The sequence below is a fragment of the Manacus vitellinus genome, unplaced genomic scaffold, assembly GCF_001715985.3.
Source record: "Manacus vitellinus isolate BGI_N305 unplaced genomic scaffold, ASM171598v3 scaffold_37_pilon, whole genome shotgun sequence".
Classification (NCBI taxonomy): Eukaryota; Metazoa; Chordata; class Aves; order Passeriformes; family Pipridae; genus Manacus; species Manacus vitellinus.
Window position 1 is genome coordinate 3,897,139 of NW_021940517.1, and position 19,445 is coordinate 3,916,583.

General features: G+C 36.2%; 1 protein-coding gene across 1 annotated transcript in view; it reads left to right on the forward strand.

The window, feature by feature from the left end:
• The window catches only part of SMOC2 (SPARC related modular calcium binding 2), a 108,273-nt gene that overhangs the window by 22,889 nt on the left and 65,939 nt on the right, over positions 1 to 19,445 (forward strand). The window contains exons 4-8 of the mRNA XM_008923614.3: positions 4,666 to 4,772; positions 5,854 to 5,953; positions 13,395 to 13,442; positions 17,421 to 17,504; positions 18,285 to 18,359. Of these exons, the coding sequence (XP_008921862.1) occupies positions 4,666 to 4,772; positions 5,854 to 5,953; positions 13,395 to 13,442; positions 17,421 to 17,504; positions 18,285 to 18,359 (414 nt within the window). The remainder of the gene's footprint in view (positions 1 to 4,665; positions 4,773 to 5,853; positions 5,954 to 13,394; positions 13,443 to 17,420; positions 17,505 to 18,284; positions 18,360 to 19,445) is intronic.

A 19,445-nucleotide genomic window follows, 5' to 3' on the forward strand; every position in this document is an offset into this window, starting at 1 on the left:
TAGCCAGCAGAGTTGAATTTGATGGATGTTTTTTCCCCAAAGGTCAGTGGTTTTGGTGCTGTACTGTTGGAAATACTACCAATAAAATGAGTTTGGTTCCAAGTCAGTCTGGTGCTATTTGTGAGATTAATTCTGTTTCCAAAATTTCCTATTGACTTCAGTGCTATCTTGGGAAGATTCTGCAGTAATGTACCAGCATTCACTTCACTTCATAGGTGAAAGTCTTCCCTGTTGCATATAGAATCTTAGCACAAAATTAAGATGTCTTTATATTTTGCTTGTGCTTTCTCTTCAGTGGTCTCCCCTGGAAGCCAAAATTGTCACCAGGGCAATTCAGAAAGACCTGCCCAAACAGCTATAACTCTGTACTCTCCTCAGCTCTGTGTATTTCTGTCCACTCCCATACAACTATTTTTGTCTTCAGTTATACACCCCAAGATGTGTTTGTCTTATCAAACCTTTGGCTGCCTTTGCAGTCCTGGTGCTAAGTCACAGAGGGTACAATCAACACATTAATCAGCATACTGTGCTTCAATGCACTGAGCTTTGTACCAACCAGTCTGACAGCTAATACCATCCCGGAGAGCTGATTTAAGGTAAAATTCTTGCTCAATTTCTATGCCATGGGTAGAACCCTCTATGAGAGGAGGTTTTTTTTGTTTATTTTGGGTTTTTGTTTGTTCAGTTTGGATTTGTTTTTTTTTTTTCCCCCATTCCCCACAAGGTTCTGGGATGTAAAAACCCATTTACCTGGAGTTTAGAGGATAAAGTCTCACTGAGTTGCCATAATTCCAAATTACAGCTGGACATACATATCTTCAAAATTAGGTCTTCACATTGTATGACTATAAGCAAATAAGGCCTTATTTCAGCCAGTTTTTAACAGGTCTTAGAACTTAATGGTCTTTTCATAGGGTCATGGACCAGATTTCAGCTTGAGCCTACTAGCTCCCTTATTTAATACTTTAGCTAGGGAGTGAAATAAAGTGGGAATTCTAGTAACAGATTCAAGGCCCTTATTTCTCCACTAGACAGTTCCAAAAATTTAAACAAAAACAGATTTAAAAAAAAATACGTTTATAGCATTGCACAGTGCTTGTCAACCTTCCAACACCTTGCAGCCTTGCAGTTCCCTCTACTCACAGGTTCTTACCAGAGGGACATTGCTCATCTCAAAAGAGTTTAGCCTGCTTTGGTCAGGGTCCATGATGAAAAATCAAAATCTGTGGGCTGATTAATCAGCACAGAGGTACCAGGTAAATCCTACCATTTTTCATTCTCAGTCTTCATTTTAAAATAATCAGGGTCCATCCTGATCTGAATGATTCCTGTTCTAGATAAAGAGCGAAGTTGAATTCATATGTGAGAGAGTTTCCTGGTATCCCCTTAGATGTATATATATAATTTATTTATTTATATAAATCCCATTCTGACAAACCATATAAGCCTACACTCATCCTACTAATTTGAGATTCATGTGAGTCATCTTCATTAGTTAGACTACTGCAAGGTGCACAGAGGGGCCTGTAGACAAGAATTATCTGGGTGCCCTCAAATGACTTTGCACAACAAATCCCAGATTTGGCTTTGCTGAATGATCACGAGCAATGGCCATGTGAAAGGTTTGTTTCCCTATGGATTAGGATCTTGCCCATGACTTACGTGTGTTAAGAGCTACAAGATTTCCCTACAGCTCTCTCTTTTCTGGTATTTTGATGTGAGCTTATGTTTCAGCTTTTCTCCCAGGCATGTCACAAATTTATTTTCCTCATCCTTTTTCAGCTCTTATTTATATAACTGTCTAGTCCTTAAACATCTTGAATTCTTTTTCTTTGGAAAAATTGTCTGTAATTATACAGTAGATTTTGAAGATATTGCAACCAGGACACAGAGGCAGATGCTCAGATGGTGTAATCTTAAAAATTTGTTACAAAAAATATTATAACTTCTTTTGTCTTCAGTGATTTATTTTATTTGGAAGGGATTTAGCTCCTCTGAATTAATAATTTAATATTTTGAGTATCAATGTTTTTATATGTCTTCTTTTTATCTTAATCACCCTATTACATTTCCTCTATCAAGTTTGGGCCTCATTTCTGTGCCATAGTTATTCTCCTGTGGTAATATCTTGGTAAAATAAAAAATGGAACTGGAAATAATATTTTGACTTTACACAGTTTCAGATGCTTAACTTGATAAGAGATTTTTCTCCTGTTTTTTTTTTCAGCATACTGAAGTATAGTAATGCCCAACAGCTTTAAAATGTTTCCATGGTTATAAAATACAAAGTAAGACTTCAAATGTGAATTTTATATTCCAATAAATTTGGTAATTGTTGATTTTAAAGCATATTAGATCATCCATGAATAGGAGGCCTTTAGAGCATCGGGCTGTTTAGGAACAAGTTTGTGGACAGTTTTGGAGAACTTCTCTTTCTCCTTGGCATGTTTTCATGATAATTCAAATGTTGGAGATAATTTACAACCCTGTTGGTACTGTACCAGAGACCTTATGTGATGGAATTTATATCACTTTTCCTTTTAGACATTTAAACCACATGTCATTCTAGAAAAACGAGGACAGAGGTCCAACAAAGGAGTGATTTATTTTCAGTTAAAATACTAGCTACATTAAAACCACATGTTATTAAGTACTGTATAACCAAACCATGCTCAGAAGAAGGCTTACGACACTGAACCTTGCATAAAATGTTTCTTTTTTTTTACCCAAAAAACTTCGGCAGTGAACACATTAACAGACTTTACCTGAGCTGCACAGTACGTTGGCTGTACTTTTCCCCTGATGAAACAAGCTATTAAAGTACCAGAGTACAAGTTAATTCAGTTCCTCGTTATTTTTCTTTCTCACGTTTCTGGATGCTTGAAGTTTTCTGATCATTTTAGGTATCGTTGCATATCTGTAAGCATCCCTCCTGAAAGAGCATACTACAATTAAGATTGCTAAAACTGAAATATAGTTTTTTATTTTTTCAAAATGAAACAATTTGTATTTTGGGTGTATTACCAACATGAACTCTCTAATGCTCCTGTGAGAAGAGTAAAGTAATGCACAGAAGTAAAGCACATGAATCTGAGACCAGGAGGGAAATATGAAGATTAGAATTAAGGGGCCCCAATTTTGTTTTCAAAATGTAAATGCTGAGGACCAGTTTCTGTCCTCATTATGCTACACTTCCACACCAGATTGCCTATGACTTGAAGGGATTTTTTAATGCTAATGTTACCAGGTGAGTTGTCAAAAGCTAGTAGAGATGACCAGTGAAGGATTTATCCTGTAAAAAACATCTCTGCTGTTCCAAGAAGTTTCTGTGCTGGTTCTGTGAATGTATGTCTGGATCATACTGGCACAGAGAGGGTGCTTGGGGGATGAGAATTTAGCTGGCTCAGCTGTGTGCTCCTGGGAATGCCAAAACCCTGTCAAGTGTTGTTGCCTCACTGTTTAGATTCTTTTCAATGTGCATCTTACATAGACTAGAAAGCCTGTCCCTGTGCTTTCAAAGAGCTTCGTAAGCATTAACGAATCACCCCAATACTCCTGTCTCAGATATTCACTGGATAGTTTCTGTCAAACAGTCTTTAAACAAAACAAGGATCAGAAGCAGCAAATTTCTCTGTTTGTATGTTTGAGATCATTCTAATTTGGATGTTACAGTCACATCTTGAAATCATTAATACTACCTTAAACTCACTTACTATTCTCATTTTTCCTGAAATTGCTTAGCTCAAGCAATTTTGCATCAGCAGTTCTTATTCTGCGTCAGCAACATGCTAAAATTTGTAGTGTCTTTAAACATAAAAAAGGTACAAAATCTTATGTTATGTGTCTTTTTCAGCCCTTGGCTGCTTAATTGAAATAAAGTACATGTAATAGACAATATAATTTATTAGACAATAGAAACCCCACTGAATTAAATCTGGCTGGTTTGCTAACTTGTCTTGGGTGGACACCAGTACCAGGTAATGAAGGAAATGGTGCAAGAAATCACATAGTGGACAAAAAAGGACCATGTGTTAGACTTGACTTGCGCCATGTTTAAATCATCACATTTTAGCATATTATGAATTAATCATGTCCAAAATTATTATTGAATCACCATCCCAAAAAGTCCCTGTGCTCTACAGTATAATTTATTTTTTTTTGCCAGTTTGGTAGGGACATCTGTAGTCATAGCTGAGGTTGCTGCCTAACTGTAGTAAGCAGTGTGTAAATTCTCAGTAGGAAGTACAAGGAAGCTATGCTCTTGCTGCCTCCTTTGCCTTTCCTGAAGCACCAGAAAGCTGGTGCTGCCATCAGCTCTGAAAGAATATTGTACAATGGGTGCAATGTGGCAGCTATTGCTGTGTTAAATTGAGAGGAGAAACCCTGTTTGGGCTTCTGCTCTTTGGCAGCATTTAGAACTGAAAGGTTATATCTCTAGACATCTCTCCATTTTGTTTCCCAGTTATGGATTACTGTCCAGAAATTATTATCCTTCACTGGTTTTCTTCCCTAAAAACAATGCAAGTGTTGGTACATTTTCCCTGATTAAAATTGTTTCTCTTTACATGAATCTCTTAGCCCTCTTCCTTTTTCAGAATACAGATGGTCAGCCATCTTTTCTTCATATTGCATCATTCAACTGACTTGTCTTTTTCTTTTCTTTAGATGTTTCCAGATGTGTGGCTGAGAGGAAGTATACCCAGGAACAAGCTCGTAAAGAATTTCAACAAGTGTTTATCCCAGAATGCAATGATGATGGCACATATAGTCAGGTTGAAAATTTTTCATTTAGTGTCTTGCATGGCTGTAAAGTCAGAATATGTGTGTTTGAAAAGGGTAAAGAAGAGACAAATGCAATGACGAGAAATGTAATTTCAATTTAAATGTAATTTGTGTTAACACTGACATCAAAAAAATTGAAGGAAAATCCATGTTATGTGCAGTCCTTGTTTTTTTTTTTCAGAGTTGGCCAGCAAAAGAGCCAAACATTACTATTGTTTGTGTAATACCTTCCCTGTTCTTCTATGATGAGGCAACTGAGTCATTCTTGTAGCCCCCTGAATACAGATTAGATGAGAAAATACTTGGAATTTCTGATCTGTTCCTGATTTGAACCAGAAATCTTGCGACCAGAGTACATGTCTTAGTGCTAAAGCGTAAATCATACAAGATTCTTCCCTATTCTCAACTGAATTTCTTTCCAAACACATGTTCTGAGACTAATTTACTTAGCTTAGATCATGGAATTCAGAAGGGACACAGTTAGAAGCTTAGCCTGTGATACATATTCCAGTTAGGATCACCTTCTGCCACCTCTGTACTGCATTTCAGTTGTGGATTTGTGCAGAAGACGGTGAGGGAAGTGATGTTGGCCCTTAGGAAATATAATGCAATTGATTTCTAAGTGGAATTCCAAGAGTTTCCTTTCTGACAGTTTGAGACATGAATAATGCTGGCAGAAGCACTCTGTCATGCTCCTTCAGTGGGTGGAACAATATGTTCTTTATGTGGAAAAAACCTCAAGATTGCTTGTTTCAGGAACAGTTTTTGTGTCCCTTGAGAAACTTCCTTGTGAGGTCTTTATAACACCTGCACCTCACTGATTTAAGATAGGGTGTAAACAACACATATTTCAATAGTTTTCTCTTCAATTTGATTCTGAAGGACCTACCACACTTTGCTTGAAATATGCTGTATGCTAAAAAATCATATGTAGGACTGAGATTAGGTCCAATTTGGTTTCCTGTTTTAGGTTTTGTCAATATGGTTTGCTGGATTAGTCTTTTGTACTCACGTGTGTGATTGCTGTGGGATATCTGACGAGCTGCACGTGGTTCATGTTGTTTCTGACAGGTTCAGTGCCATAGTTACACTGGATACTGCTGGTGTGTCACTCCCAATGGTCGTCCTATCAGTGGTACTGCTGTGGCCCACAAAACTCCCCGCTGCCCAGGTAAATCTTGTTTGGCTGGCCAGGATATGACAGTGTGTCATGAATAGCAGAGTTTATCTGTAGCATCTTACTAGACTTAAGGAAAAGAATTCTTCATTGGAAGAGTGGTTAAGTACAGAAACTGGTGCTGGTGAATGGCCCATCCCTAGTGGCAAAATTCAGCTGGATGATGCTCTGAGAAAGTTGGTCTGGCTTTTCATATAGACCTGCATGAAATCTAAGGTCACCGTCACCCTCAACCTCCCTATGGTTTTGACATCCCTCTTCTTTATTTGTACTTTAATCTAGCTATTGAAGGGTTTTTCTGCAGTGGTTATTTGTACCATATTTATGTGTCCATATATGAAATCATGCAACTGACTTATGGATATAGTACTTTACGTTGAAACTCTCTTGCACATAAACTCATTGTAAAAAAATTTCAGAGGAATTTGCCTTTTTCAGATATTTAGAGTACAGGAAAAAAACCCATGCCAACAAAAAGTACAGAGTGGGAATATGTGTTTGTAGCAAAGCCCAGTGAAAGAACTCCTACAACAGATTCCTTGAATGACCAAATCCAGAGGAGAAATTAGAACAATAACAAAAAAAAGCATTAAGAACATAATAAAACCACTGTCTTATGAATGCATAATGAAAGCACTGCCTTGAGTGCTGCCTTTTGTCTTTCTTCAGGACAATTAACAGGTTCAGTCTTTTAGGGATTTGTTTCTGACCCTATTTCATTAAAATTGAAAATAAATATAAATCCCAAGAGTATGAACAGTTGTCAGAATTGCTGTTGACCTCTCTTGAGATTGACAGAATTGCACAAAAATAACTCCACAAATATTTGCTCTGTATCTATTGCATTACTGTTTGTGCTGCAGCACCATTCTCTGTCAGAAGGCCAGAGAAATAGCTTTAAAAAGTCAATCCTGTAATGAGAATGGCACTGAAAAAGAGAGTGGATTGGGGCCTTTAAGGGAATTCATTTGGCCTGATCTGCTTCAATCATTCATTGAGGTTTTTAATAAATAGATGGAGGAAGGTAGAGGCCATTGAGAAAGTTTCAATAAAGTTTATAAAATGTTAATTTCATTTTTAAGGTCTTTCTTGTTTAAATGACTTGCTGAATCTTCCATGCATTTTGCCTGAAAGAATACTCTTCAGAATATTCCTTTTGATCCAGTCTGAAAAGTCACTGTGGAATGATAGTCAATTGTGAAAAATAATATAAAATATTCAGAAACCTTAAAATAGAGGTAAATGCACATTCATTTTAGTGTAATTATTGCTTATGACTGGTTTGCATCTTCAGAAGACACATGGATATGTCTTCTTTAGTTGTGGATGCCCCAATCCTGGAAATGTTCAAGGCCAGGTTGGATGGGGCTCCAAGCAACTTTCTGTAATGGAAGGCATCCCTGCCCATGGCAGGGAGGCTGGAAAGAAATAAGCTTTAAAGTCTCTTCCAAACTATTCTATAATTCTTTGATTCTATAGCTAGGGTAAAGCTTTTGTACTTCAATGTAATTTTGAGTAGAGGTGCTTTTACATGCCCATAGCCAGGGCTTTCTGAAAGCAGCCCTTCATTGCTTTCTCTGCAAAATCCATTGTAGCTTCCTTCCTTCCTGTCCTTTCATTGACATCAGTGAAAAAAGGGCTATGCTGATGCTGAAAGTTCAATAAATAGTTGTTTTTCAGATGTTTCATAACACATGCCGCTATTTTTGGCTCAAAATGTTGTTGAGTTACTATACTTTCACTTTTTCTATTTGTACCTGATATTATTGAGGAGAAGCTGCAGTGTAGTTCCAATCTAATTAATAGATTAATATGAGCACTATTCTATCTCTACATTTTACAGAAATGCTAAGGTGAAGGTCATAGTAGCACTCAAATTGAATTTAGTAGCTCAGAGATAAATAAAGTGCTCCAGGGCCCAGGTGAGTATGCAGAGTCTGATTTTGCTCCATGGAAGACTGTGGGTAATTTTTCAGTTGTTATGACACCCTGTGGGATTACCTCTGCACATTTCCTCCCCTTCTTGTATCCGTGTTTTACTGTTCACTACTTCTCCTTTGTCCCTCAGGAAAGAAGTCCAGCTACAGCAGAGTTTGGAAGTAAGACTTGAAATGCTAGGGGATTTTGCAGTGGTATTGGCTAAGAAATCAGTTTTGAGAGATCTGGAAAAACCTTCTCATTCATCAGAGAAGACAGCTACAGATTTTCTCAGAAAGAACCTTATTATGGTATAATAAGGCAAAACTTTGTTCTTATATCGCAGAATGAAAGTCTGATACACAATTGCACCCTTCTCCCATTTCCCTCTATATATTCAAAATTACCATCTGTTTAGGATAAGGAATTTTCAGGTTTTTTTCCCCCAAGAATGTTGATGTTTTCCAGATCACCACTGATTCCTGTTCCTGTATTTAGTACGACTATGAACAGGAATTACGATCAAAACTTCAGTGGTTCAATTGAAGTTAAGTAGAAGTACTCCTGTTTTAACTAGTATTTTAGGAATACCATTTCTTCTAATACTGTTGTCTCTAGTCAGTCCAACACACTGTGTCATTTCTAGTCTTGATTTGCCTTGCTATTTTTGATGTTGCAGGCAGACCTCCTGCAATGGTGGCATCCTGACACCAGCATGTTTCTGCATTTTCACATGCTTCCATGTATTCTGTAGGCTTGATGCTATAGTTATTTTAAAAACTTTTATGCAAATATTTCAATTTACATGCACCATACCTTTTTCTCCCGGGATCACTTTTACCACCTCTACCCTTAAGATGAGAATGTGTACAGACATTCAAGATGTTTTTGTAATTATTTTCTCATTGGTGGGAAAATTCCTTGTTTTAATGAAAATGTTCAGTTAATTTTCGGTTCTAGGTTAGTTCTTCAGTAACTTCAGATAAGGTTCAAATATACATCCAATCAACTGTGCTATTCCTAAATTATGGGATAATTTTTGCCTTTCATTTTCTCCCAGTGGAACTACCTTTGACTTTGGTGAATACCCAGAAATAAGAAAGAAGAGCATGGCAGCCTGTAAGAGTTTGGATTTTAATAGAGGAAATTTGCAGCAGAATTTATGTTGGGCAGTTAAGACTTTGGTTTACTAGTTCCACCTCTTATCCATGCTTCACATTTACGGTGTGATACCAGATATGTGAAGCAGTCTCTACATTTCTCTATCTGCTAATATTGGTTAGCTGCATAATGTGATGGTTCCTAAAATTTGCTCAAGTCTGAAAAGTATCATGTGTATTTTTTATGCATCAACAATAGCTGTACGAGCCATTTTTTGCTCATTGGTTTGTTTTGGTTGCTCTTATTTAAGCTGTCTCTTCTGCTAGAGACAAAATATGTGGAAGGATGAAAATCATAAGCAGCATTAAAAAATGCAGGACTCTTCAACTGTTTTATGTGAATCTTTGCTTTAATTACATCTTTACCTGAAAGAGGTTCTTCTTCCATACTTTCCAGTTTTTCCCACACCAACACTTGGTACTGCTAAGATGCATATGATAAATCCCAGGATGCCATTCTACTCCATGGAAATAATGTTCACTATTGCAGGAGCAATGGGGAGAAGGAGAGTAAATCAAACACATTCCCATGGCAGCATTTAAAAGAAAGCTCCTTAAAAATGATGAATGTCCCCTAGTACTTTCACTAAAGAACACCAGACATAAAAAAAGACATTTTTACAACTCTCCATCTCTGTTATCAGCACTTCAGGGAACTACAGAAATTCCATAGTCACTGAGTCCTGGGAAATGGGGCAGAAGTTGAGAAGCAGGTGTTAAATTATCATTAAAAAATACAGTGTTTGCCTATTGTTGGGGTTTTATGCCTTATTAACTATTCTGAGCTTCTGCCAGTGAGATTGCAGAGGTATGGAGACATGTTTATTTCCCTGTAAAGAAGTTTTGTTACCTTTTGATTATGACATAATCATGTTTTATGGCCTGAATTTCCCTTTAGAAATTCAGAACTTTTCCAGCCTGTATAGTATTATGATCAGATAATATGATGAAAACAAATATATTTGGGAAGGGAATGAACTTTTAAAATATACATTATATTGTTTTTGTTAGCTGAAGAAAAATATCCATCTTTGGATCATTCTTTCCCCATACAGTACTTTGTCTATACATACACATTCAGACACACCTATAGGTGAGATAAAGGATAGCATGGGAAGTTTACTTATCTTGATATCTTCATTCAATTATTACATATCAAATATTCCTTGGTAGGAGATCAGAAATCATTATCTAAACTAGAGAATAATAGACTTTCACCTTCTCTTTTAAAGCCCAGTCTTGTATGCTCAGAACAATTGAAAATAGATATGCTAAAATCACAAACCACAAAATTCATATCATGTTCCCTGGAAGGGAATTGTGCCTCAGAAGCTGTTAGAGCGAAACTGGGTGGAACTGTGGGGTTTGTAATAAACTAAGGCATGAATATGTCTTCTTTTTAAAAAGGAAATTAAATTAATCATGGTCATAAATGGATAGATGGCTAAGCAAATTACAAGCTAGAATGGTACTAAATTCTTCATTAAAGTAATGCTGCTGAATCTAATACCTCTCCTTGCTCTCTCCCATTCCATAGCATATTTATTTATGTGGTGATTTGGTTGCTTACAGTGTACTGAAAACTTGGAAGCCAATTGCATAGCCCAACTTTTAGATAAGTTAGAAATTGCCTTTGTTTCTTGCCTTGCAGCAAATGTGAGGATTTGTCAAGAGTATTGAAGATATAATTTCCTAAAAACTTTCAAATGCAACTTCCTATCACCACTGAAGCTAGAAGTATTTCTACCATAAATATATTCAGAAAATGGTTTAAAAAAAGATAAAAATGCAATAGCTCCTCCTTACCTTGGAGACAACAAGAACTGTTTATGCTGCATAAATCGAAAATTTCAGGTGAAACTATGGGAAGGGCACATGTTTTCCTTTGTAGGAAATTCTGTGAATATTTTTGTTAACTTCCTAAGACTTAAAAAAATGTTAACCCAGTAAACCTAATTTTCTTAGCATTAATCTAATTTTTTAATAAAATTAGATTCACTATGATAAAGTTAGTCTTTGTAAATGCCACTGTCTTCCCCATTTATCAATTTTCCATGAAAATTTAGGGTAAAAAAATGCGAGCCCAGAAAAAAGAACTTATTTCTCCCTGACTGTGCATGAATATCACACAGTCATTCTCACCGTTTCACATATAGAGGGAGAAACCTGAATGTATCTGGAAAGATTTTTCTCCTTTTGGTTTAAGACGTGGAATATTATGTATGTTAAATGTGTCAAATGTGTTAAATTACTTAGGCATGAACTGAATTTAAAGTTCAACTTACACTAGTAGTTCTGAATGTACATAGAGAGACAACGCTGGTGCCAAACTGGGACTTTACTTAACATGCTGGTTTTGGTGCAGGGGGGTATTAGTGGCATTCATCACACGTATTCCCCCCTGCTGAGACCTCATTTCTAGTCAACAAACTAAAAAATAGTTTAAATGCTTTAGTGTGGGTGAGAATCAGGCCTAAAATCTCTGGATTTGAAAGCAAATTATAATTATAAGCCTGTGAATCAAAACGAAATTCAGATACTACAGAGTTAATTGTAGCTGGATGAAATTTGAGGAAAGATTGGATCACTGGTATTTAGTGCAATTAGAAAAACCTGTAATTTTGTATGTAGTACTTCCGAAAACTGGAACATCTTATTTGAATTCAAGCTGAGCCTTTTATCAAATGCAAGCCAAGCACCAAAAAACTCAGATCTACTGGCTTCAGCATAAATGGAAAAATCTGCCTCTTCTTCAGAGTAAATAATATAGATTAGTATTGCAATGTCTTCTGAGCAAACTATCCCAAACACCTTTGGATATAATTCCTACAAGATAGCAATTTTATTTTTCCTGCCTGAGTTGATACTGATGCATCCCTAAGTATATCGAATTTCTGATGACCCAAAGATAATATAATAAAAATACACTATTGACACAAAGGGAAACACGTCTAAACAAGAATATTTTTGATATGGTGAATCCTTCAGAAGGTAATACCAGCTTGGTTGCATTGCCAGTATTCTTTTATAGAGGCTTTAAAATCATCAGAGCAGATTTGTGACTTTAGGCATCTACCCTCTGGCAGATTCCTTGTCTATATTTCCTGCTGAAGTAACCATCGGTTCAGCATTGTAGGCAAAGCCTGTGATTTAGTGGGTTCTCTTGTTTAAATTGTCCTTTTAGAACAGATTTATTGTGCTACAAGGTTTGGGATTTCTTTTACTTTGTTTTAAACACAGTGAATGTAATTATTTCAAAGGGAATAAATTAGGAAAATTAAGGCAACCAAATTATTTCACACACATACAAGCATGTGCCAGATGTGTGTTGGGGTCTTTTATTGTTTCATTAAAGCAGGTGTATGTAAGAAGAGACTATGTGTTAAGAATTTATAGACTTCATGCTTTTTAAATTTTGATTACTCCACATGGGCTCTTCAGAGAGAAAAATACCACTTTTAAAGGTTATTTTTAATGTAACAGAGACAAATAAATTGTTAAAAAGTGTCTACGAGTTAGAATCATAAAAACAGGTGTAATAATGACACATAAGCCAGAAATAAGGAAATATTTCCGTTTTAAAACCTAAAACCTCCTGAAAAAAACAAAGAAAACTAGTAGATTCTCCATTTTTTGATGACCTGAAAACAAGACTAGATTCTTGGTTGAAGTCCAGGCTGGTAGAATAAGCTATTAAAATCCATATCTTCTAATCTTCTTGACTCCCTTCTCACATCTGCTGTCTCTTTTCCTAAGGGCCACAGCTCTGAGGATGTGTCTGAAAACAGTTCAGGTTCAAACTCAGAATAAGGTGCTGTGTTTCTGCTGCCCCAGCAAACACACGTACTTACCCACATCAGCGTAGGATTTCCACAAGGCTTTGCTTGAGGTGTTTAAAGCAGAAAGGGGCAGTTTTTAATCTGAGCCAGGACTGGGCTAGAGGCTGAAGAAGCCCCTCAGAGCAGCTGAGGTGTGTGGTCAAGACTTTAAAGGAGCATAAGGGGGTGGTTCTGGGGTGATGCTTCTTACTGCAGAACCTGTCCTTGCTGGGGCAGTGGGGAAGGGAAATGGGGACTCTGCAGCATGTGAGTATGTTCTTGCACTTGTCTGTGTAGTGTTTAACGTTATCTCTTTCTCAAGTCCTGTGGTGGCCAAGAAGTAGAGTCTGACAGTGTATGGATCGTACATAAATGTAGAAGTCAGGCAAAGCTAAAACCTCTGGTTTGCAAGGGAAGAATTTGCTGATATTTATTGCTGTAATATACAAAAATGAATCATTAGAGCTGAATTGTGTTTCTTAGATAACATATTAAAAGAAAAAGTTATATTTTTCGATTAATTCCCTTTTCCAATTGCAGGTTCAGTGAGTGAGAAGCTGCCACAACGAGAAGGTGCAGGCAAAACAGGTAAATATCTTAGTTGGCTGTTAAACAAAAACTAAAATAGCTTTTGGGTAAACTACTGTGATTTTCCATAGATCTAAATTATCACATATTTGTGATGTATTATAACTGCATATATAGTATATATACATGCATACATGTTATTCATTTTACTTTTGCATTGTAGAAATTTAGTAAACTTATGAGTATAAACATATATATATGTATGCATGTATTTATATATATACATAGGCACTATATTTTTCTAGTTTCAGTCCTACAGAATTTTCACTTCTGTACTGTTTGGAAGGTAACTTTCCTTCCCATAGCTTTGCTCTGAAATATTTTCCCATACTGTTTTCTTGTTCTGGAGGAGAGATTATTCTGTCTGTTTCATAAAGATAACATTCTGCAGTATCAAAATCTTGGGAAACGGAGTCCTCAGTGTATTTCCATATCAATTGATGCTTGAGTCATCTTGGACCCAACACTTAGTTCTATATTGCGATTAATTCATCTGATGTCTTGTCTTTATGGCCAGATAATTGTTGTTGTTAGATACAGATCATGGTGTATATCTTCTTGGAAGGACAAAATCTGAGATGCATCCAACATAGCTGGTAGATTTAAATGAGGGAACTGTCTATGCTTTAAACAAAATTAAAGCTTACACTCTCCAAACACTTGAAACAATTTTAAATACTGAATAGTTCTGTCAGTTACACTGCATAAATTAATTTTAAAGAAGCTACTCATTTTTGTTCTAATGTTTATGCTTATCTGTTTGGTACAGTGTAAATATAATTGAAGTATCTTTTTACAGGAACTTTTGCAGTATTGCAATATACCCAACATTTAAACAAACTATAGTGCTGTTAGGTTAAAAAAATGAGTACTTCTTTAAAGGCTAATAATTACAAAATGCTGGAAAATTGTTCCTTCATGTATTTCCAGACACACTGTGGGTTCCACTACCCTTAGGCTACCTATTTACTTTAGGTCAGAACTTTCATTTTCAGCTTTGAACTGAATGAACTATTCCATATATAAAACTTATCTGGAATCCTTTATTTTCATTTGTGGCCATGACAGCTGAGTTACTGAACCCTGAATGAACAGTCACAGAACAAGGAAATGAACACAATTTATCAACACTCCCTTCTCATCACATATGTTTGTGTCTCAAGTGACATGATTACATTTTACTCATGTTTTTATTGTCCAGCACAAGCCTGCAGCACAAAGGACCTCTGACCGGGTTCCCAGGTGGTCCCTGGTTCTTCTTAAATGCTGCTGTCTTCTTCTCTCCACCCTTCTTCAACTGCCTTATGCTTTAAATAAAGTCATGTTGTCAGAGACATCTCAAACTCTGTAGAGACCAGGATCATCTGTCTACCTGTGCTTCAGCTTCACAATCAGTGTAGTAAAACATATTTTGTAGCTCAGCTTGCAAAGGTATAAATAACCATGAAACTCTCTGCTTATCTTTCCTCTGCATGTTCCGGTGGACTAACCAGGGGTGCCTCTGTGGGAGTACCTGCCCATATTGTAGCCCAGCAAACTTAGGCAGGTTCACAGTGTTCTCACTGCTCCCAAAGACATGCTCCAGACCTCCAAGGTGTGGTCTGGAGAACTCTACTCAAGACACTGAATAGACTTAACGTGACAGTCTCATGCCCCAAAATGTCTCATAGATATGGACCTGGCAAGCCACATCTGTTGCAGTTGTGCACCTTGCTTTCTCTGGGTATTCCAATACTAAAAGAAAATTTCCAGCTGCAGATATTAGAGCTCAGGAGCTTTCTTTGCATGTTTGTAAATTTAAACATTAAACTGAACAGAAATGAAACTTAAAAGCTAATTCCTCAAGTATCTCCTCTGGCTCCACAATTCTCTCCTCTATCCAAGGAAAATATTCAGGCTCTCTGAAAAGCATAGGTGTCAGAGTTGGGATCACATCCCTCTTTTCTGATTCTTTGCTGACTGCAGGACTATGTTCTTGGTAACTGAACACCGACAGCAAACAGAATTTAATCAGGTTTCTGTTTGAATATATGCATATATGGACTGATATGCTTGTGCAAGCCAGGAAGGCCTATGCAATTAGTCTGTGAGATCTCTAGTTCATATAAATCATGAAATATCTGTTGAGTTAAAAAAAAAATAAATAAATTGATAAACTGTTTTAAATACTCCTTGAACAAAGTTCAGGAGGCCAGTTTTGATTGGCCTGATAATAGCTGAAGTTGCACATTATGTCTGAATTTCAGGTAATAACATAAGACCAAATGTGTCACAAATTGAAATTGTTTACCAAAAGGCGATTTGAAAAATGTCATTTAAATGCAGGTCTGAGTTTCTGGCTTGGCTCTTGGTAATATCTACCTACCATAAATTACCTTTTGGAATTCTGGGTTTTCTGAATCACATACTGATTGATGATCTAAATATATGTCTTGATTTTCAGTACACTAGGATACTCGATGGCCTCTCTGAAATTAATCAATAGTCTTATTCCACCACCCAGAGGACACCACAAAAATGCCAGCAAAACTACTAAGAAGTGTCAGTCTCTTATGGCATTGGAGCAAAGAACCCTGCCATTGTGTGGACACGAAGAACAAGCACTCTTAAAAGAAATCTTTTTATGCCTTGGTTAAATCATTTTACACTGAAAATAAGTTCTTGTTGCTGCTGCTTTGGTTTTGTGAGAAACATGGAGGTCACTATTCCTTGGATGGAAATTCAGTTTTACCTGCTATCAATATTTACTTGGTATCTATATTTGCTGTGTACTAGGCTGTGACCTCTAGAGGTGAAGGTCAGAGTGCCCCCATATCCTCTGAATGATTTGCATAAGGACAACACAGATTTAAGAAAACAGAAATGCAGACAGCAAAGAGAACACTAGGCTCTTCTGAATTGCAGTAGCAAGAAGAAATGGAAAGAGATAGTGTGTTAGCCTTAAAGCTGCTACTCTCTTTTACCCTGGTAAGGCTATATGATAGAAGAAGCTTCTCAGTTGTCTTTGATTCTACCTTCTATTAAAATGACAGGAAAACAACCTCGTAACTATTTTGGTCCAAGATCCAATTGTGAACTTGCAAGAAATAGTAATAAAATCTTTGCATTTACTGTTTACCTTAGTCTTGGAGTTAGCTTCATGCTACAGGAAACAGTAATGACTGGAAAATCTGTACTAGCATGGCCTCCTGAGACATATTGACCCAATATTGTCAATAATTTTAAATAGCAATAACATAATAAGGTAAAGATGGATCTTTGGTACGGTTCTTCCTAGTAAATGTTAATTTAAATATTTTTTTGTTGAATTTTTCTTTTCCAGCACTATGTCCACTGTGTTTTACTGACCTTATAATTTCTCACATCTTCTTGTCATTTTTGTAATTTTTCCTCCCTCTTTTCTTGCAGTAATTGTTGGTAGTGGATGGATGGAGAAGGATGACCAGAGGATAACGGTTGTGCAAACAATAGTCTGGTTATATAATCTGTGAACCTTACTTATAAAATCTGCAAATCCTGCTTGTAGAATCTGCTTGACTCTTAAAATAGATCCTTCTGTGCTAAAAAATCCTTTTATTTTAAGGCATCCAGTGGTCTGCAGCCACTCATTCTCCCCAGACTGTTTTTGCTTTCACAGGTTTTGCTTCTTCTATACATTTATCTAATTACTTCTTTATAAATGGTGATTTATCACTAAAATCTATAGGTATCAATGTGCAGTATTAGAAATTAAGAATTACACTCCAGAGAGCAACTTGATCACATCATGCATCATGAAAGACCCTGCAATAAATTCATCAGCCACAACCTAAAAACCCATCCTTTTGTAAAATGTAGTCTGTATATGTAATAAATCTATGCTGTGTAGTGCCTATAAAAAATGTTTAAATTATTGTTTATTTACTGGCCGGGGCTATGTGCAAATCATTATTATCAATCATATATGTACACTTATTTAGCTTACTCTCATAATTGTAGTCTCCTTGCAAATCTTTTCCATTCTGAATTCAGATGATGCCTCAGCTCCTGCACTGGAGACTCAGCCTCAAGGTGATGAAGAAGGTGAGCAAACTTAACAGTGTGGTACTAAACTATGTAATTAGGGACTATATTCCACAACATCAAATGCTACCTTAAGAGTATTTACAATTGCTAGGGTAGTTGCAAGAAATTGCAAGAAATTGCAAGTATCTGTACCTTGTTCAGGAACAGCAAAGACAACAAGCACAATAGAATATTTACTTACAAACAGTGAATTTTGTGGGATTGATTTGAGATAACACTTTAACTGTGGAGACCAGCATCAGCAAATTTAGTTGTCACTACTGAGGGCAGATACTTGAGCCAAAGTGCAGGTTAAAACTGTATGTTCAAATAAAGAAATTAAAGGGTAAATTCTACTCTCAACATATTGCCTAGTAGTATTACTGTTAAGGTTGATGTTTTGTCAGGCTTACTTGCCTCTTCAGAATTTTGGTGCTCAGTAAATGTAAAGCTCAAGGCCTAAATGCAATAATAGTTTTATGTTATGGCTGCCTTACCACGCTCTGCAAATCTTGCAGAATCTGAATTTATTATATATTTTGGGTCCACACTAGGAGATTTTTATTCTAATTAACATAATTTTAGTCTAAAAGTGTTTCTTTCAACCTTTTGTACAAATAGGATAAGGAAGGGACTATTCATGCCTTTGTATGTATAAAAGTTTTGACTGTCCTAATACAAACCAGTGTACCTTTTCTTTTAGACCTATGTATCTATAAAGCTAGCCACTTATTCAGTTGCTAACCTTTAAAAAATGTTAACATTTATAAGTTATTTTCTATTGCCTTTTTTTTCTAGATATAGCTTCTCGTTATCCTACACTGTGGACTGAACAAGTAAAGAGTAGACAAAACAAAACCAATAAAAGCTCAGGTAAGAAACTTATGTTGCCCTTACTTTGTAAAGCTCCTGTGAAGACATGCATGAGGCCATTTTAATAACAATTATGCTTCCACTCTCATTGTAGGATAGTGACTTAATGATTTGCGTGATGATGACTTAGTAAGCATTATAACTTCTTTTTAGAGAGGAGTGTTTTTGTCCAGACTTTATTTGCCTAAAATGATACTAGTCCACTAAAGTCTCTGGCTTACATCTATTTGCACCTGTTAGTGGGTTTGACATTTAATTTTTGCATCCTCTTTAGTTCCCTGCCTCTTTGTTATCTCCTTTTTTTTGGGTGATGTGTAGTAAGAAGGTGTTTGTAAAATGACAATGTGGGTTACATTTGTTTGGCGGTAAATCTTAGGAGGCAAACTGGAAAAAAACAAACTCCATCAGAAACCAGTTGCCAGCAAACAGGATTTGGAAAGACAGTGTTATCAGCTTTTTGCTACATCAGTCACCTGTTATTTACAGACGGATCACCAGCTTAGAGTGAATTACTGATGTTGCTTTTTAAAAATAATTGTTGAATTCTGGTTTTACTTATTTTCACCACTCTTCATAATTGAGCTTTGACTAGGAATGTCACGTGAACGTCCTAAGACTGAAGTCTCTATAATATTCAGATGCATTCAGTACTTTGGTGGATTATAAGTTTTGATGCCTTCATCACTGTGTCTTCCTTTCAGTGGGATAAACTTTAGAGAATCTTCCTTGTCTCTTTTTCTCTGGAAAAATATTGAGTTTGAAAAGAAACATTAATGATGCAGGCTAATATTCAGTAAATCACCCAAAACCATGTTTGAAATCCAGTAGAAATTTAAGTTATGCTTTACACTAAGTACTGCACTGAAGTATTTTACTGAATTGAGGCCTAAAAGGATTTAAAAAAAGACAAATAGTCATCATAAGAAAGAAAGCAAGGCATATCCTTACTAAGACGTTTACGGATTCCTTTATAAACACTATTTTTAACATGAGAGCAATAATTATTAATACTTGTTCCTCTCTTTGATTCTTCAGAAGGTACTTAAAAGAAAGTACTTAAACACAGTGTAGACAACAGTTTGAAGC